Here is a 17,175-nt window from a genome sequence, read left to right as displayed (position 1 = left end):
TTGGGACACCTGCTTCAAGAAGTTGCTGTGTCTGTTACAGTCAGATGTGAGCCCCTGCACTCTCTGCAATGTTATTTTCTTGCTGCCTCCAGCCCTTTCCCTTTCTCCCAGCCCTCATGTTGTGCATGCTCTTCAATTGTTCTTTCACCAAATCCAGCTTTTCTTCTGCAAGGGACTGTCGTGCCAGTGCAATCTCACTGATGTCTGCATGGGTTTTCATAAATGGTGGGGGGTAGGAGCCCTGTGGCTCATGCAGGATCATGGCCCTCATGTGAAGCATAAACATAATCCATTTTACACCACTGTCAAAAGCTGGCCCACTTTGACCTTGTACACATGTAGCATGCAGTAATTAGAATTTTTCCCTGCATAATTTGCATGGATGAGGTAAGTAAAATACCAATTAATTGTCATCTCTCAACACAGGAATAGCATGCCTTAGAGATTTCCAGATTTATGGATGACAAGGCTGTTATATGTGACCTCCAGCGGAGAAATAATTTTGAATTTTTGTCTTTTTTTTTTTTTTTTTTTTTCATCCAGTTTCTTTGTTTTAAGTAATTGAGTCCCCATGTAATTGAGCCACCCAGGCTGTATTCATCATAGTTCTTGTCCTTAAACAAATCCTTCGGGAGCAATAGACAGCCTCTGCCTCTCATGCCATGGTGCTGGTATACTACTGCTATTTGCTGTGCCACATTTAAGGGTTTGTTAGTGCTTCCATCATAAATCAGAGAACAGATCTTCAGCTAATATAGATGGGCATAGCTGTACAAAGCCAGGGGAGACCCTGTGCTTAAACCCGTAGTTACCATGGCCACAGCCAGGAGTGCCTGCAAGACTTTGGTTTGGCTGCATGAAGGAAGCCGCTTTAGCCAGTAGAAGAGTGCATGCAGTTATTTCCTAGTTCCTGGTTTTGCAACTCCTTTGGAAGCAGATGAGATGCTTTAACCTACTGCTGAAGGGAGGCCTTGGAAGCCAGGTCTTGCATGTGCATGGCTTCTTTTTTTTTTTTTTTTTTTTAATTTTCCTGCAAACCTGTGAATAAACCAGCAGGATTTTCAGAATAAGTGAAAACCCAACTCAAAGTCCTCCTTTCTACATAACAAGAGTGGCTTTTGGCAAGGCTCCTGGGTTGCAGACTTGTGCCTGCAAATTGCCTGCAAGTGCAGGAGAGGATTTGCTTCTTTTTCCTTGTTTTCTTTTTGGATGATAAACTTCTGGGGGCAAATTCTTTCTCTTCTTTGAATATGTGGGGGGACCACAGCTGAAATGAGTGTGTGCTCCTCACCTTAAAGTGAATGGACTGTAAGGCTCACATCTCAAACCAGTGAGCGTTTATACAGTATTTATTCAGTAGCATGCTGTGAACATGTGTTTAAAGGGGGCAAGGGCAAAAAGATTTGAATGCTACCATTTTCCTTCGGAAACTACAGATTTATTGAACCTGAAATGTTGCACAGCGTAAATACAATAATAATTTTTTGTTATCAAGAGTTGTTAAATCTATACTTTTAGATTCCTTGTTTTTATCCTATATGAAGCATTTCATTTTGATATTTTCAAAATTGTGTGTTTCAGTAAGTACACTATCAATCACTGCTATATCATGTTATGATTGCACTGTGGCACACTGAATGGGAATGATGAGACTGAAAGCTTTTGATACATTGGAAAGAAAAATAAATGGGAATATTTGTTCTGCAGCAAGTCCTCAGGAAGAACTTACTGCTCCTTTAGCATGATCACAAAACCAGAAGTGCTGGAGTTTCCTTTGGAGGAGGAATTCCCTTGTCTGGCCAGTGATGGTTTAAAATACCTGCTCCACTTTGCTTCTGTCATCAGTGTAGGTATTGCTGAGCTGGTTAAGATCTGACATAATTTGTAGCTCTCTGTGGTGCTCAGGTAGTATCTGTCTATGGTCACAGTGTAAGAACTAAGAACTGTAGCAGTGAGGTCTTGACTGAGCTGAACCTTTGAGATTCCTTTTTTTTTTTTTTTTTTTTTTTTTTTTTTTTTTTTGTGTCAGAAGAGCACCAAAAGCAAAATGGTGTTAAGTTTGAAAATGCATTTACTGGGAGTCTACTGGACCTAACTGGAGCATGGAGCTCTTGTCTGTGCCAACATTGTGCTGGATGGCAAGGCCGGTGAGCAGGTGCTCCAAGAGACACTGCAACGTCCAGATGCAGCCATACAACCTAAGAATGTCCATGGTTGGCCATTGTCTGTAGGTCTCCTGTATCATGCAGAGAGCCCAGTTATCCATACTGTTCTGTTATCCTTGGGAGCCTAATCTGGCACTCCATTCATGTGCCAAGATGCCCACTAAACTCAGTAGTAATTCAGGGCAAGTAAGAATCTGTTGCAGAGCCTTAAATGCCTGCTCCAAGTCTCCTTGCACACTCAGAAGGCTCTGTGTTACAAATCTGAGCACCTGCAGTAGAGAGGAGGTTAATTTAAGCTATATCCAGGATGCTTCCACTCTTCTCAGTATACGTGAGTACATTTACTAATTCTCTCCTGAGAGCAAGCTCTGGCAGTATCAGCCTCAAAGCAGAAACCTTGACAAAATTAATCAGGACTGGTACATGGACTGACACAGTTTGTTTTACTAAGTCCCTCTCCCTTCACCAAGATGAAATTGTAATACTCTAAGCACTTAACAGCACCTATGTTCAATTAATTCCCTGTTCTGGCAAGGAAGAATTGCACTGCAGCAATCACACCAGGCTCAAATCTGTGAAAGAGGAATTTAAAAGAGAGATGCAGTGATTTGTAAGCGCCAGCAAGAAAGGATACTGGGGTTGAAAAATGGTTTGGGGGGAGGAATAAGGAGAATATGAATAAAGAACGTTAAGAATAGCATAAAGACTTGGGTCATTAGTCCCTGGTCTTGTGTGAATGTGGAGCAGCAGTGAGAGGAGTGAGACAGTTTCTCCACTGTGAGGTAGGACTGTGCTCTGGGGAGGCTTGCATGAGGTACAGAACAGCTGTATGGCCCACCAGAGAACCAGCTGCTTGCTGTTGGTTCCATGCCTGCTCTGTGCTTGCTGCAAAAGGAGCACCAGGCAGCCCACCCACATCTGCTCCGGCTAGCACATGAACTGATACAAGAGGGTGACCACGCACCTTTCTTTCTGGGGCAATCTGAAACACTGTGGTCTTTAGCTCTTGTGGAGGGGGAGAGAACCAACCTACAGTCCTCCAGAGTGGTCAAGAGAACCAGGGGCAAAAGAAGAAATCCCTTCACTGCTGCAGCTTTGTGGCCTCTTCCCACCCTTCTGTCCTGCCATCAACCCCAGTAGTACCAATACCTAGCTCTTCAGCATGGACACAGCAAGCATTTGCAGCATGTCTTGACACGACTCGTCCATCCCTGACTGCAGCAGCAATGATGGCAATCCCTGGGTTTCTATCAGGCTGTGCAGGGAGGATGGATAATGCAAGAGCTGGCTGCTGGTGTCGCATCCATCTCAGTGGCTGTAGCCAGGTGTCCTCATGGAAGCAATAGGAAGAGGTGGAGAAAAAGGTGTCTTTTTTTTTTTTCTTTTTTTTTTTCTCCACCGTGCTGTTAATGACCTGAAGCTGCTATAATACAGGGATGTGCACAAAGGCATGCACACAAACATGCCAGGAAGCAAGCATGCGTGCACTGAGGGCTCAGTCCGTCACTGTCTGCAAGGCCTGGCAGGCATGCCGGTGTAGAGTCTGCTCAACAAGCACACGCTAAAAGTGGATAACAGGAAGGCAGTCTAATGAAGAAAAACGATTCAATTTCATGCTGGCTTGTTGCAATAACTTCTTTACCGTTCTCTCTCATTGCTTTCGACTTGATGCTGTTCACGGCAGGTTTTGCTTGATGTGCTGCTCCTTCTCCTGCATGGATGTGGTTCATGTGCCTTGTCTGGGAGGGCTTCCTCTCGGGGTTGCCTACAAAGTCATGGTGCTGGCACAGCCTCCTGTGAGGGGAGGGCTTAAAGCTGGTCAATTAGGATTATGTTCGGTTCTTCTGTGGGTTCCTGTGAAAGGATTAGAGAACAAGTAGGCACCAGAAATGACTGTGTCAAGAAATAAATTGATGATAATATGAATTAGAAAGGAAAAATGACAAAAGGATGGACAAGTCTATTCTGGATGGTAGTATGGTGACAGGGAGAAAGAGTGATTGCTTTGTGATGTTTTCATTTTTCACTTTAAATACAAGCTTTTTATTTCACTGCTGAAATGTAAACTGGAGAAATGAAACCCAGAAGAAGTGTAAGGCCTCTGGAAAGCATCAAAGACATATTGCTGCCATCCTTTGCTCCAGTCCTCCTGGTGCCCTTGCTCTGTGAACACAGCAGTTTCACCTGGGTCTCCAAGAGCCTAGCAGGTTTTTTTACGCTGAGATGCTGTAGCAGCAGAGACAACTCAGATGGAACTATTGGGGAACAGAAACATGCCTAAGCTGTCTTTGCTTTAGGACAGAGTGGACATCTCAGTCGCCTGATCTCTTTTGTGCCACTTTTGCTGTATTGCTTGACAGGGTAAAGGTGTCCTTTCTCCTGTTGTCATTTTGAACATCCCTCCCCCCAAATCAGTTAGACAGCAGGCAAGTTTCAAAGTTTGGTGAATGGCTGAGTTTGCAGCATTGAGCTGCAAAGGGCGACAAAGACGCTGAAGGGCCTAGAGGGAAAGATGTACGAGGAGTGGCTGAGGGCACTGGACCTATTCAGCCTGGAAAAGAGGAGGCTGAGGGGGGCCTTCATCGCGACCTACAGCCTCCTTTTGAAGGGGAGCGGAGAGGAAGGCACCGCTCTGTGTGACCAGTGGTAGGACCCAAGGGAACGGTGTCAAGCTGCGACAGAGGACATTCAGGCTGGACATCAGGAAGAGGCTCTTCACCAAGAGGCTTCTTCACTGGAACAGGCTACCCAGAGAAGTGATCACTGCACCAAGCCTGCTGGAGTTTAAGGAGCGTTTGGACTGTGCTCTTAGTCATATGGTCTGAGTTTTTGGGTAGACCTGCGTGGTGCCAGGAGTTGGACTTGATGATCCTTATGTGTCCCTTCCAACTTGGGATGTTCTATGATTCAGTGATCCTATGAGCTTAGTTTGCTCTATCAAAACAGCATCATTTACCCAGAGGCTTCCATTTTGCTGGGATGTGTACAGCAATCTTGGATGGCTGCGAGAATGGCATTTACTGTTCTTGTGAAGTTGTCCAATATTATCTTCTGTGAAATACAATTCCCAAGGCTGGGATTTGTTACTCTAGTGTCAGTTACCTAGAAGACAAGAGTCCAGGCATGGACAGCAGTTGTGGTGCCCTTGCAGGTAATGCAAGGCTGTCAGCCCAACACTTACATAAATGTAAATAGAATGTGTACTCTCTGAAGTGATCTGCCCTTGCCTCTCTTGGTTACTGCTTAAAATACTTAAATTTAGTTAACAAATCTAGATGTGATGAGTGCCTACCTACAAGTTCTGCAAATATCTTTGCAAATGTTTACCTTGGCCAGTTACTTCACTGGCCAAGTTCAGAGTATTGAATTCCTCTGATGCATGGTTAACATGTGACTACCCTTCTGGACAACTGAAGCCACAGCCCTGAAACTTGGTTTACCTTCTTTAAACTCATCCCTTTGCAGCAGGTTTGCATGATATGTTGGATGGTTGAAGCACTGAGGACAATGCTCCTCACAGATGTGGCAGGCCCCTGTGTACAAACTCTGCTGCTGCAGCACTGACTGTTGCAGAAGCCATGCTCCCATGCCCAAATCCTGTAGTTTCTGATCCATCAGGGTTGCAGCAGAAAAGTATCATGTGCTTTGGTAGGACTCTGATCATGAGAAAGAAGTTTCTTTTTCATGGCTGTGCTGAGGATGTGCTATGCAATGGTACATATTAGCTGAGCTCCATTTTTTTGATGTATTGGCTTGTACCAGCTTGGAAATTGGCAGCATCAGGCTGGTGATAAAGCCTGAGCTAACTTCCTGACAATGTGCTCAGGAGGAAAGCAGAAGAAACAGGTGAGCTTGCATGTTAGTGGAATCCTGTTGGATCCAGCAATAGCAGTGTTTTGGGAAGTGTTTAAGCTGGTAGGGCTGTCTTACTCTTTCCGGGAAGCAGCACTTATTTTGCTGGCCTTTCTCATTCCATACCAGAGCTGCAAAGAGGAAAGAGCTGAGTTTTGGAGCCTGAGCACCTCAGACAGGTCATGTTGGGCAGAAAGTGAAGAAAGCCCTGTGTGTTGCAATTATAGCACCATCCTGAGCTGATAGTTAACACTAAATGTCCACGGGCTTCCTCTTAGAAGTGGTGATGTGATTCTAGCTCTGTTCTTGGGCTTTTGAACGAGTCATGCCTTTTTGAGGTAAACAGCAAAGCCAAAAGCACGCCTGACTTCAGACGGAGGCTATGAAAGAGGAGGGGAAGCCAAAAAATACTCCATTGCCCCAGTGCAGAGGCTTCTTGGCAGAGCGTGCAGAGGAGAGGAAGCAAGACAAAGACTCAAGGTGTGCAGTTGAATTCTCCTTCGTACTACCTCCACAACCTCTGGTGGCCCCATGGTCCTCCATGCCCACTGCTCAGATGTTATCTCACATGGAGGGTGTTAATCTCAAATGCAAATGATGTGTTGTGGCTGTGGAGGTGGTATGGATGGAGCAGTGGCACGCTGGGCCTATATAAGGTCTTTGGCAGCCTGTGGACCTGCCAGAGCAGAATTTGTGAATCTGTGATGGGAAGCAAAGGACAGAAGATGCATCTTCGACATCACTTCCACTGTTGCTTTGCTGAATTGTCCACACACCCACCTGAGGACTAGTGTTGTCACCATCTCCTGGAAGTGTCAGCTCCTCCACGTTGCTGAAGCTGCAGAAGTTACTATGACTGTGAAAAGCCACATGCCTGGGCGTGGAGAGCCTCCTTGCGATGCCTGTGAGGCTGTTGCTCATGTCCCAGGCAGAGCACAGGCAGGTTGTTCGGGATCAACTCACAGCTTTCTGGATGGGGTAGGGTGCTCTTTGAACCTGATACTACAGCCCATCCTGCTCCAGAGCAGATCCCTGTGTTGGCTTTTTATTGCTCGTCCAAACCTTTCTGGGGGGTTTTGGACACAAGAGTCCAGGTGTGAATCCTTCCACGGGGTTTCTTCCACACTGTGGCCTGCCTTACATTTCCTGAATGTGAAACTCTGCTGGTGACTTGGAGACTGAACTGACAGCACTAGGAAATATTTTTTGTTTTACTCTTCTTACACCACATCAGAGCTGGTTTCCTCTCCAGTGTACATGGAACTGATTTAATACTTTGTATTGTCTAGACAAATTTGTGTATGTCTAGATACAAGTGAAGTCTAACACTCTTCCTTATTTCAGCAGTCAATCCAGATTCAGTGATCACCCAGCCTACTGCTTAGCACTGCAGGGCAGAAAAGTCATCATCAATATTTTTCAGGCCTTGTCATGCTAGATGAGTGTATCAGCACTTATCAATCTGCATAGTTCACTCAGATGTGTAATACATGTACTGAATGAAAAAAATAAAATGTATCTTTATTTGATCAGCTTGCGAGTGAAGTGCCTGTTTCAGAAGCTGTCATATAGAGCACTTGATACTTCTTCAGATAAGATGTTATTCACTGTAGGTAGTTGTAACATAATTTCTGAGTTCAAACTCACTTTCACTGAATTCAATTTCACTACTAAGTGATATTTTCTGAGACAATTTCTCCCTTCAGCAAATTTGTTAGATGACAAAGGGCTTTCTCTGGCCAGATGGAGGCCAATGTAGTGTGGCCATCACAGAAGCAGATCCAGTAGCACAAATTTCACTGTTCTTTCTGTATCTTCAACATCATTGCCAGAGCTAAGCAAAAGCCAGGGGTTTATTCCTTGAAAGAAGTATCTTGAGAAACAGGGAAAATATTTTTGAGTCCAGTAAAATATGTTGAATACTTTGGGTTCAAACTCTGCATTCTTCTAAAAGGACAGAAAAATAAACACACACACACACAAAAACCCAAACAACAACACCAGAGAAGTCAGAGTCCTGTAATGTTTTAGTAGCTGGAACGGTTCAACCTTCTACTCTAACAAGTAATCCACTTTTTGCAATGTAAATGAAATTAATGTTTTAGGTGGAGTAAGGGAACCAGATATCTGGTTCTGCTAGCCAGCAGAAATGCAAAGCAGCTCCAGCAATATTCTCATGCAGAATTTGTGACTGTGAATTTTATTTTAATCACCTGGCCTTTACTCCTCTGAGTCTGAACTCAAGCTGGAGAGCTATCTGCTGTCTGTGCTGGCACGGTGCAAGCTGGCACCATTCCACGTTTGTCTTCTTCACAGTGGTCTCTTCTCTTCCAGGCTCTCCATACTACTACAGCGCTGCAGCCCGTGGAGCCGCCCCACCTGCAGCGGCTGCTGCCTATGACCGCCACTGACCCTGGAGCCCGGAGCCCAAACACTTACAAAAATATACTGCCTGGGACAACTGCATTGAGTCACCTTGCCACAACCATGCAAGTCACCCTGCAAGGGAAGGAGAAAGTATCTAGTAGGAACAAGCTAATTGAAATTTTACTCTTTAGACTTGGTGAACTTAATATTGTTGTTTTCTTAATTCTGGAGGTGTTATCTGGGTCTCAAACAAAATGAAGAAACAGGAGGATATGGTTCTCCTGACACTTTATGTGGTCATAAAAATGCAGTAGTTTCATGTCTTTTGCAGCCGGCTGGCTACTGCTTTAATTGCCTGTGGGTGCCACGGCTGTATCTGGGGATAAGGAAGAGGCTTGAGCCTCCCTGCTTGGGGTGGCTTCCTCTTACTGCACACTGAAACAGGCTGTGAGACTCAACGCAATTTTTATTTTATTTTATTTTATTTTTAATTTTTGTTGCAAAGAAAGATCAGTCTGCTCAATTTTACACAAGCAGCACTGTAAATATTTGCTTGTTTGTATTACTATGAGTGACTTAGCATAAGCAGCAACATTGTACAAATATGAACTCAAAATACATCTGAAAATGTGTTTTGAAACTGGTGCACTGATTCAAAGAATTCAGTAAGCTTTAAGCAACTTTGAACCAGGTTAACACTCATTGTGGCTGTATTTCAGGCTGATATTACTTCTGTGTACAGCATCCTTTCTGACAGTGGTGTATGATCATGCTATATGCTGGTATCAAACCCATGGGCAACAGAAAGACATGGGCAATTTTGTGACAGTTTATTGCTTAAAATTCATTTAAATCATTTGTCATCATAACGAGCACTGAAACAAATTATCTGGTTTCAAGTTAAACAGCATCCAAGAAGGAATCATAGTTGACACCTTTTGTACATCTCAATAGGTTGTATGCTAAAATCCAATTATGAACACTTTGAGAGGAAGGGGTAAAATAATTTTTTTAAATGTACATGCGTAACAGGGTATATTGTGCACAAGGGTAGCCACATGTGCATCCTGAAGCTAACTTGTGAGGGGGGCACTCATTTTGGGGGGTCTGTACATTTGAGTGAAGGCATCTCTCAAGTCATTCTAATAACATGGAGGAGAGCAATTTCAAATTCAAGCCACTGCAGTCCAGACTGGTGTCATGGAGAATTTTGCCCTGTTAATTCTGTGTTTCTCCCCCTCCTGCTCAAAGTGGGAGCACTAATGGTGACATTTTGTTCAATGTTCACTGTTTCCTGGGGCTAATGAAGAAAGCAGCTTACAGTTGATCTGGTAAGCAACAACTCCGATCACTGCTGTTCCCAGGGAACTGAGAAAAATGCTGATTTCTTCCTGCACTGTCCCCCTGCACCAGTCCCAGGTGCAGCTAACTTTAGTCATGTATTGGTAGAACGTATGTGCCCAGCCCCTTCTGAAAGCAGTGGGAAAACTCCCTGGCCCTGCTGAGATGAAGATTTGACTGTAGCCTCTGGCAGTGTGAAGCTCCCAGAGGCAGCCATGCTTATTTACACGGATCCGCACAGGCACTGCGAAGGGATCTTGCTGGTGTGTGCCTGTGTGTTTCCCAAAGTTGAAAAGGGGTTGTTGGTGTTGAACCTGAAATACAGTCCCATATACAATCAAGTAAAAACATTTGCTTCTAGTTTTACAAGTATTTCTTTGAAATGGCAACTACTGAGTTAATATTTCTCCCTTTCCTTACTTCCTCCCCCCTACGCTGCACCTCATCTCTTCTGCTGCACGTCTGGTATCTTGACCTTAATGGCCACTGATCCATTCAGAAAGAATCTCTATGTGCTCTCCCAGTTTTGGTGGCATGTTTTATGTGTTCTCATGCTACAAAAATGCAGCCACCACTTTCAAGTTTCCAGGTGAGATGTGTTCAGATCCTCAAAAGCCATGAATGGTCCCATTGGTCCCATTGGCTTAAATGTTTCCATCTAATCCAGAATTAAGTTCTGTGAGCATGTGAAAAACTTTCCCATACAAAAAAACCTCCTTTTTATTTTTCAACAGTTAATAGCTGATACACACACACACACACATACACACACATCTTCAAGAAAAATAAAAGCATGGGCAAATCATCTATATAGAAACCTTCTGAAGATTTGCTTTGTGTCACCCTTTCTAAGCCATCATGACATGCTGTGTGACTGTTTTGCACCCTGGTGGTAAAGCTGCAAAGGGAGTTTCTGTTCTTGGATAGTGCTTGTGTGGGAGTCTTCACACTTGTTCTTGACTGAGGTGTGCACATTGTGTGCAGGGGCACATACTGAATGCACCTGCCTTTCCTGTAATCCTGGGAAGTGAAAAGGCTATCTGACAATAGCTGAAGAGAAAAGAAGTGAACATTTGACAGCATGACATGAAGGTGTGGGTTATGGTTCCAGAACAGAGGTGGGGATGAGATATAAGAGCTACAGACACCACCTGGTCAGTGATTAAGCTAGTCTTAAAGCTACTGTTTATGTCTTTCACGTGAGGGAAGAGCATTTTTTTTTTTTCTTCTCACTAGTGGCATGGCTTGTATGACTTAAACTCATTTTAACATTCAGAAGACTAAACATGAGACTTCAGCAGGTGTTACTATGCTCAGGACAGAGACTCTTTTAGTTAGGGTAGGGACTTACAAGAGGCACAGTAGGTATATTTCATCCTAAGGATATATGCATGCCCGTGGATGAAATGACCTAGATGCTTAGGCTCAGACCTGGTTTGCCTTAATGCTTTCATCAAGATCCCCTAAGGATTGGCCCTCGTCCAGAGTCATTCTGCAGTGCATGCTGGTTGGCTCTATCCAGCGAGCCAGTGTGGGGGTGAAGGGAACACACGGTGCAGGTTCACAGGCCATGTACATGTCCCCTCCCTGCCTGTGTGCCCCTGGTTGCAGCTGCAGAGGTGAAACTACACCCACCCTTGCACACACACAGCTGAGATCTGTGTCTGGCCCACCTTCCCAAAACATTGCTGAGGCTCCCTGGCAAATGTGGCCCACCTCTGTCTGCTAGGATTGTTTCTCTGCAAGAAAGACAAATAGGATTTAGCCCAATAAGTATGCATACTGTACTTCTAGAAAAGACACTTCTTGTCAGTATTTTCTGTTTCTGGGAATATTATGCCTGATATTTACAAACTCCTTTCTTCAGGAGGTCTTGACTTTCTGTCCATAGTCTTCATCATTGGAAATCTTATTCCTTGGAGAATGTCACTCATGACTAGCAGAAAATGGTCTTCCGAGGATGACGGAAAGTTGCCTTCTGCAGCTCTTTTCCTTTGTGACCCTGGCAAGACTGGAGGAATGCTGCCCGTCTCACTGGTGCACTGCCTCCCCTCACTCACCCTACCAGTCCCCCAGGGATGTTTGGGTTTCATTCAGCGCCACAGACTGCTAGACCTTCCTGTGATGTAGCACTGCTTCACGGGGCTCAGCTTGGGTCAATGGGGAGCAGATCAACAACGCTCAAACCCAAGGCAGAGGTGTGTGCACCTGTGCTGTTTGCAGCACAAATGACCCAAGCACTGCTGGGGATGTATGTCATCTCTAGCAGACGTATGCTCTGTAGAAAGACTGGCTGAAGAGACTGTTACAAAACTCTCAGTGCGTAGGCTCTTTTTTTAATGTGCTGGCTGCAGTGGAGGCTGCTGAGTGAAGTGGAACCTGTAAGCAAGTGAGCATTTGGTGTTGCAAAAAGGGAAGAAAACACGGTGAATGCTGATATTAATCTGCTGAGGCTGTTTCAGGCTTTCCAGAACAGTTTTGGGGGTCATTGACACCCATCCAAAAGCACTGGGGCTATGGGCATGTTAGGCCCTGTTTATGTTTCACTCAGGCAGAATGCCCTGTAGCACCATGTATCAGTACCAGCCTCTTGCAGAGATCAGCCCCATAAAGCGTCTTTAGGCAGTTTCACCACTGAGTTGTTTAATGCAGCTAGATGGAGATTTTTTTTCAGTAGTGTGTGCTCCAGCAATAAATTTATCAAGTACATTTCCCATACAGACAGGTCTAGAAATAAAGTCTGAGAGATGGAGAGAGAGAAAATGCTGATGTAAAACTAAATCAACAGAGTCCATGAGCTAGTGTTACATGAACTGACTTGTTGAGGAAACTTTTAATCAAATACTATAAGAGTGTGACCATAAGGAAAACACAAAATGTTGTGGGCATTGAATTAGCTTAGCATCGATGTGCAAAGTTTCAGCTAGAGAGGCATTATTGTAAGATGGCTCCCACCGACTGCAGAGCTAAGCATGTCTCAGGACCAGATCCTTAGACTGAAGACTTTGATATCTATTAAATCAGAAGGCCAGAGAGTAAGTTTATTCAGAGATGCAGAGATGTCAAAGTAAAGCTTTGATTTGTGCTGGGACTGCAGGCTCCAGAAGCAGAGCCCAGGTGTTGTAAGCCTTTGTGAAGGAGATAGCAAAGTAAGAAGCAGCACCAGGAGAAGAAAAAGAAAAAAGAGAGGAAAGAGACTAACTGAAAAGTGTTTTTTGGAAGAAAAGTGAAGTTGAACAGAAAACTGATGGGGCATTTGTGATCCTTCCACTGTCCTTCTGCGGCTGAATTCTCTCGCTGATGCAGGGTACAATGGCTGTGTGTTGTGGAGAGCAGAGAGACGATGGGTTCACTCACTTCACGGGGTACTGGCAACCACTAGCTGTGCACAAATGTTCTGCCATACCCCTTCTTGACTGATGGGATTACATTCCTTTTTTCATTTTCTTTAATTTCTCTCTTCTACAAGTCCTTGAGCATGAAGAAGAATGGAAGCCATGTTATAATGTTGCTTATTGCCAAGCACAAATATCAATAGCTCCAAAGCATTATGGCACATAGACCAGTGTGTGGCTGGCAGCTGGAGCAGCTGCACAGCTTCAGTTAAGTGTCCTCACTGGTATTGTAATCTTTCCTGCATGGTGCGTGCCCATGTGTGTCACTAGGACACCTGAGGTCATGGTCCATGGCAGGAGCACAGTGTTAAGCCAACCCCCTTGTGACTCTGTCCCAGCAAATGCTGGGAAAACCTGCTTTTCCTTCTGGATTCACTGAGACCTCTAGGGGGCCAGCAGCTCCTGGGTGCTGTACCCTGCAGTCTTGTGAAAAGTGACAGCCCTGTGTGGGGCTGCCCACAGGCAGGCAGTGCCAGGCTGGGCTGCTTGCACTGACATGGGCCCTGAGCACACATCCCAAGTCACAGCCTAAGATCACTCTGCACTGAAGGCAGAGAGCAAAGCAGCAGCAAAAGGCTCAAGACTTTGGCTAGGGACCTGCTCTGCACTGCTGTGCCCCTCAGACAGAAACTCACTCTTATTCCAGACATGTTACAGCAGCATGAGAAATTGGAAACATTCAAAAGGATTAGAACCTGGTTAGTATTGCTTTTCTGGTGGAGCTAATAAGACTTGGTGAGCAAATACTGAGTGGAAAGCACCGTATACAGGTGCTTGGTGCCAGCATTGCTCATTTCAGCATTGCAGGTGACTTAGTTGTCAGCTGTAGCTGTGATCTCTGCTTACTAGTCCTGAGAAAGGACAAACTTAATTTAAAAGCTTCAGAGTAAGAGCCAGACTGCTTTGCATGATGCAATCTCAGCACTGTAGTGAGTGTGCGTGCCTGTGTGTAGAGATTTATGTGCACACCTGTGTGCATTTGTAGGCACGCTTGAATCTCCCAGTCTGTGGGGAATTGTTATGGGACAGACCTGAAGCCTGCTGGTAGCCTTTCCACTCAACTTGTGACCACGCTATTAAACTTGTGTGTCCAGAGTTTCCTACTCTGCCTTGTAAAGTGAGACAGAAAATGACCAGTGGGCATTTAGATCTTTCTTTTGCTTCATTCAGCCTTGTATTGCAAAAAAACTGTCCTGGTTTTTCACTTTCTAGTGGCCTTTGTACATTCTGAAATTACAGAAACTCATTTCATTGCAAATGGGATTTATTTCCAAAAATAAAAAAAAAAAAAGAAAAGAAAATAAAAGAAAAAAGAACAGACTTTTTTTTTTTCTTTTTTTCTTTTTTCTTTTTTCTTTTTCTTTTTGTTCTTTCTTTCTTTCTTTTTACTTCTTGGAAACAAACTACTTTCTATTAGGAACTTCTAGCAACAAAGAAATACATATCTATTGCATCCACCAAAGTCTGCAATGCCTGCATTGAAGCTTAATTCTTATAAGAGAGGGGAAAAAAGAGAGGGAGAGAAAAAAAGCCTCCTTTCCTTGAAAAATACATACAAGCAGAAAAAAAAAAAAAAAAACAACAAACTTTCAAGAAAACTCATAAAAATAACTGTTGAATTGCCTTTGAAAGTAGGGGATAACATCTGTTGCAAAACAGATGAAAAATTGCTTCTTAAAATGTGTATGTTTTGTATTCTTTTTTTCTAGTAGGAAAAGAACAGACTTGAAATTTTGGTGTTTTTTCCTTAGTGCTGTGTGTTGCTTTTGTGTGTTATAATATTTGAATGTAATTACAGCAGTGCCAATTTGCCAAAGATGTTGAACATTATTTTGGGGTTTTTGTTTTGCATTTTATTTTGGGGAGCAAAATGGGAGGTGGGTTGGGGAGTGGGGGTGCTAAGGTGTGGTTCATAGGGGATGGGCCTTTTGAATTTTTTTTGATCCTTTTTTTTCTTAATTCTTTTTCTTGTCAAAACTGAAATTTGTGATTTTATTCTAAGTTAAATGGTTGACTGCAACACTTTTTATTTTTAGATTAGTTGACGAAACATGCAATAAGATTGGCGTAGTTCAATATCTGTGTGTCTTTTCATGAGAGTGACTGTTACTTGTGGACATTTGATTTATGTAACCTTTATGTGAGATAATTATTTGTAAATATCTACCATAATTTTATTGGTTCCTAAAATAAAAGTAATTTTTTTAAGTTCCAAAAGTCTACTTTTACTCTTTTTTTCACCTTGCATTCTGGGTCTCTTGCAAATAATACAATGTTGTTATATTTGGAATGTTTTTGGTTTTTTTTTTGTGTGTCTTTGTTGAAAAGATACCCATCATGCAGGGCCAGGTGGCTGTCAGGGGACCAGCCAGGACTGCTGATGCCAAGTGAATAAAGGAATACCACATGCTGTATGACATTGTGGTCTTCATTAAAATGTTGGGGAAGGAGGTTTTCCAAAATATTTCTTGCTCAAGGTGTGACTGGATAACAGAATCAGAGAATGGTTTGAGTTGGAAGCAACTTTAAAGTGCATTTAATTCCACTCCCACCCCCCCTGCTATGGGCAGGGACACTTCCCACTAAATCAGGTTTCTCAATGCCCTATCCAGCCTGGCCTTGAGCATTTCCAGGGATGGGGCATCCACAGCTCCTCTGGGTAGCCTTTGCTGGTGCCTCAACGTCCTCTGAGTAAATAATTTCTCCCTAATGGCTAATCTAAATCTACACTCTTTAGGAATCATGGAATCATAGAATATCTTGCATTGGAAAGGACCCACAATGATCCTCGAGTCCAAACCCTAGCTCCACACAGGACCACCCAAAACTCAAAACATTCACCTGAGAGCATTGTCCAAATACTTCTTAAAGTCTGGTAAACTTGGTGCCGTGACCACTTCCTTGGGAGAGTCTGTTCCAGTGCCTGACTACCCTTTCCTACCACCCAGCCTGATCCTGCCCTGTCCCAGCTCCATGCTGTTCCCTCGGGTCCTGACCCTGCCCCTCCACTCCCCTCATGAGGGAGCTGCAGGCCACCACGAGACCTCCCCTCGGCCTGCTCTGCTTGGGGCTGAACAAACCCAGGGACCTCAGCTGCTCCTCATATGTCTTGCCCTCCAGACCCCTCACCACCTTTGTAGCCCTTGTTTGAACACTCTTTGTTTTATGTCTTTCTTGTATTGTAGCACCCAAAACTGCACAAAGTACTAGGGGTGAGACCACACCAATGCAGAGCTGAGCAGGACAATCCATTCCCTTGGCCAGCTAGCAGTGCTGTGCCTGAGGCACACAAGGATGCTGACAGCCCCTTTGGCTGCCAAGCACACGCTGTTGACTGGTGTTCAATTTGCCATCAACCAGAACCCCCAAATCCCTTTCCAAGGGACTACTCTGCAGCCCCTTGTCCCCCAACCAGTACCTATATCCAAGCTTGCTCTATCCTACATGCAGAATCCGGCACTTGCTCTTGTTAAACTTCATGCAGTTGGTGATTGCCCAGCCCTCTAATGTGTCCAGATCTCTCTGCAAGGCCTCTCCACGTTCAAAGGAATCAACAGCTTCTCCTAATTTAGTATCTTTAGCAAACATACTCAGTACGCATTTAACTCCTATGTCCAGATCATTTAGAAATATGTTAAGAAGAACTGGCCCTCAAACTGAGCCCTGGGGAATCCCACTAGTGACCAGCTGCCAGCCTGTTGTAACCCCATTAACTTCCAACTTTTTCAGGCTGACCAGTTTAGAGCTTTTACCTCTTGTCCTATCACTATACTCCCTGAGAAATCATCTTACCCCATATTCCCTGTAGGCCCCCATTAAGCTGCTATAACATCTTCCCAGAGCCTTCTCTCCAGGATGAACAATGACATCTCTCTGACATTTTTCATAGGATAGGTACACCAGCCCTCTGATCATCCTTGTGGCCTCCTCTGGACCCACCCTAACAGGTCCATGTCTTTCTTATGCTGGGGATCCTACCATAAGAGCTGAATGCAGGGCTCCAAGTTGGGTCTCACAAGAGCAGAGCAGAGAGGGAGATTCACCTTCCTTAACCT

At 44.2% G+C, this 17,175-nt stretch overlaps 1 protein-coding gene across 2 annotated transcripts in view; it reads left to right on the top strand.

Moving 5' to 3' along the window:
- The window catches only part of PAX5 (paired box 5), a 148,129-nt gene extending 132,797 nt beyond the window's left edge, over window positions 1-15,332 (top strand). For both annotated transcript variants that reach the window (XM_082784265.1, XM_082784266.1), the window contains exon 10: window positions 8,352-15,332. In XM_082784265.1, coding sequence (XP_082640391.1) covers window positions 8,352-8,428 — 77 coding nt within the window. In that variant the 3' untranslated portion in view covers window positions 8,429-15,332. The remainder of the gene's footprint in view (window positions 1-8,351) is intronic.
- The last annotated feature ends 1,843 nt before the right edge of the window (window positions 15,333-17,175 follow it).

The sequence above is a fragment of the Aythya marila genome (genome assembly GCF_965140915.1).
Source record: "Aythya marila genome assembly, chromosome: Z".
Classification (NCBI taxonomy): Eukaryota; Metazoa; Chordata; class Aves; order Anseriformes; family Anatidae; genus Aythya; species Aythya marila.
This window is presented reverse-complemented; position numbering and strand designations above follow the sequence as displayed.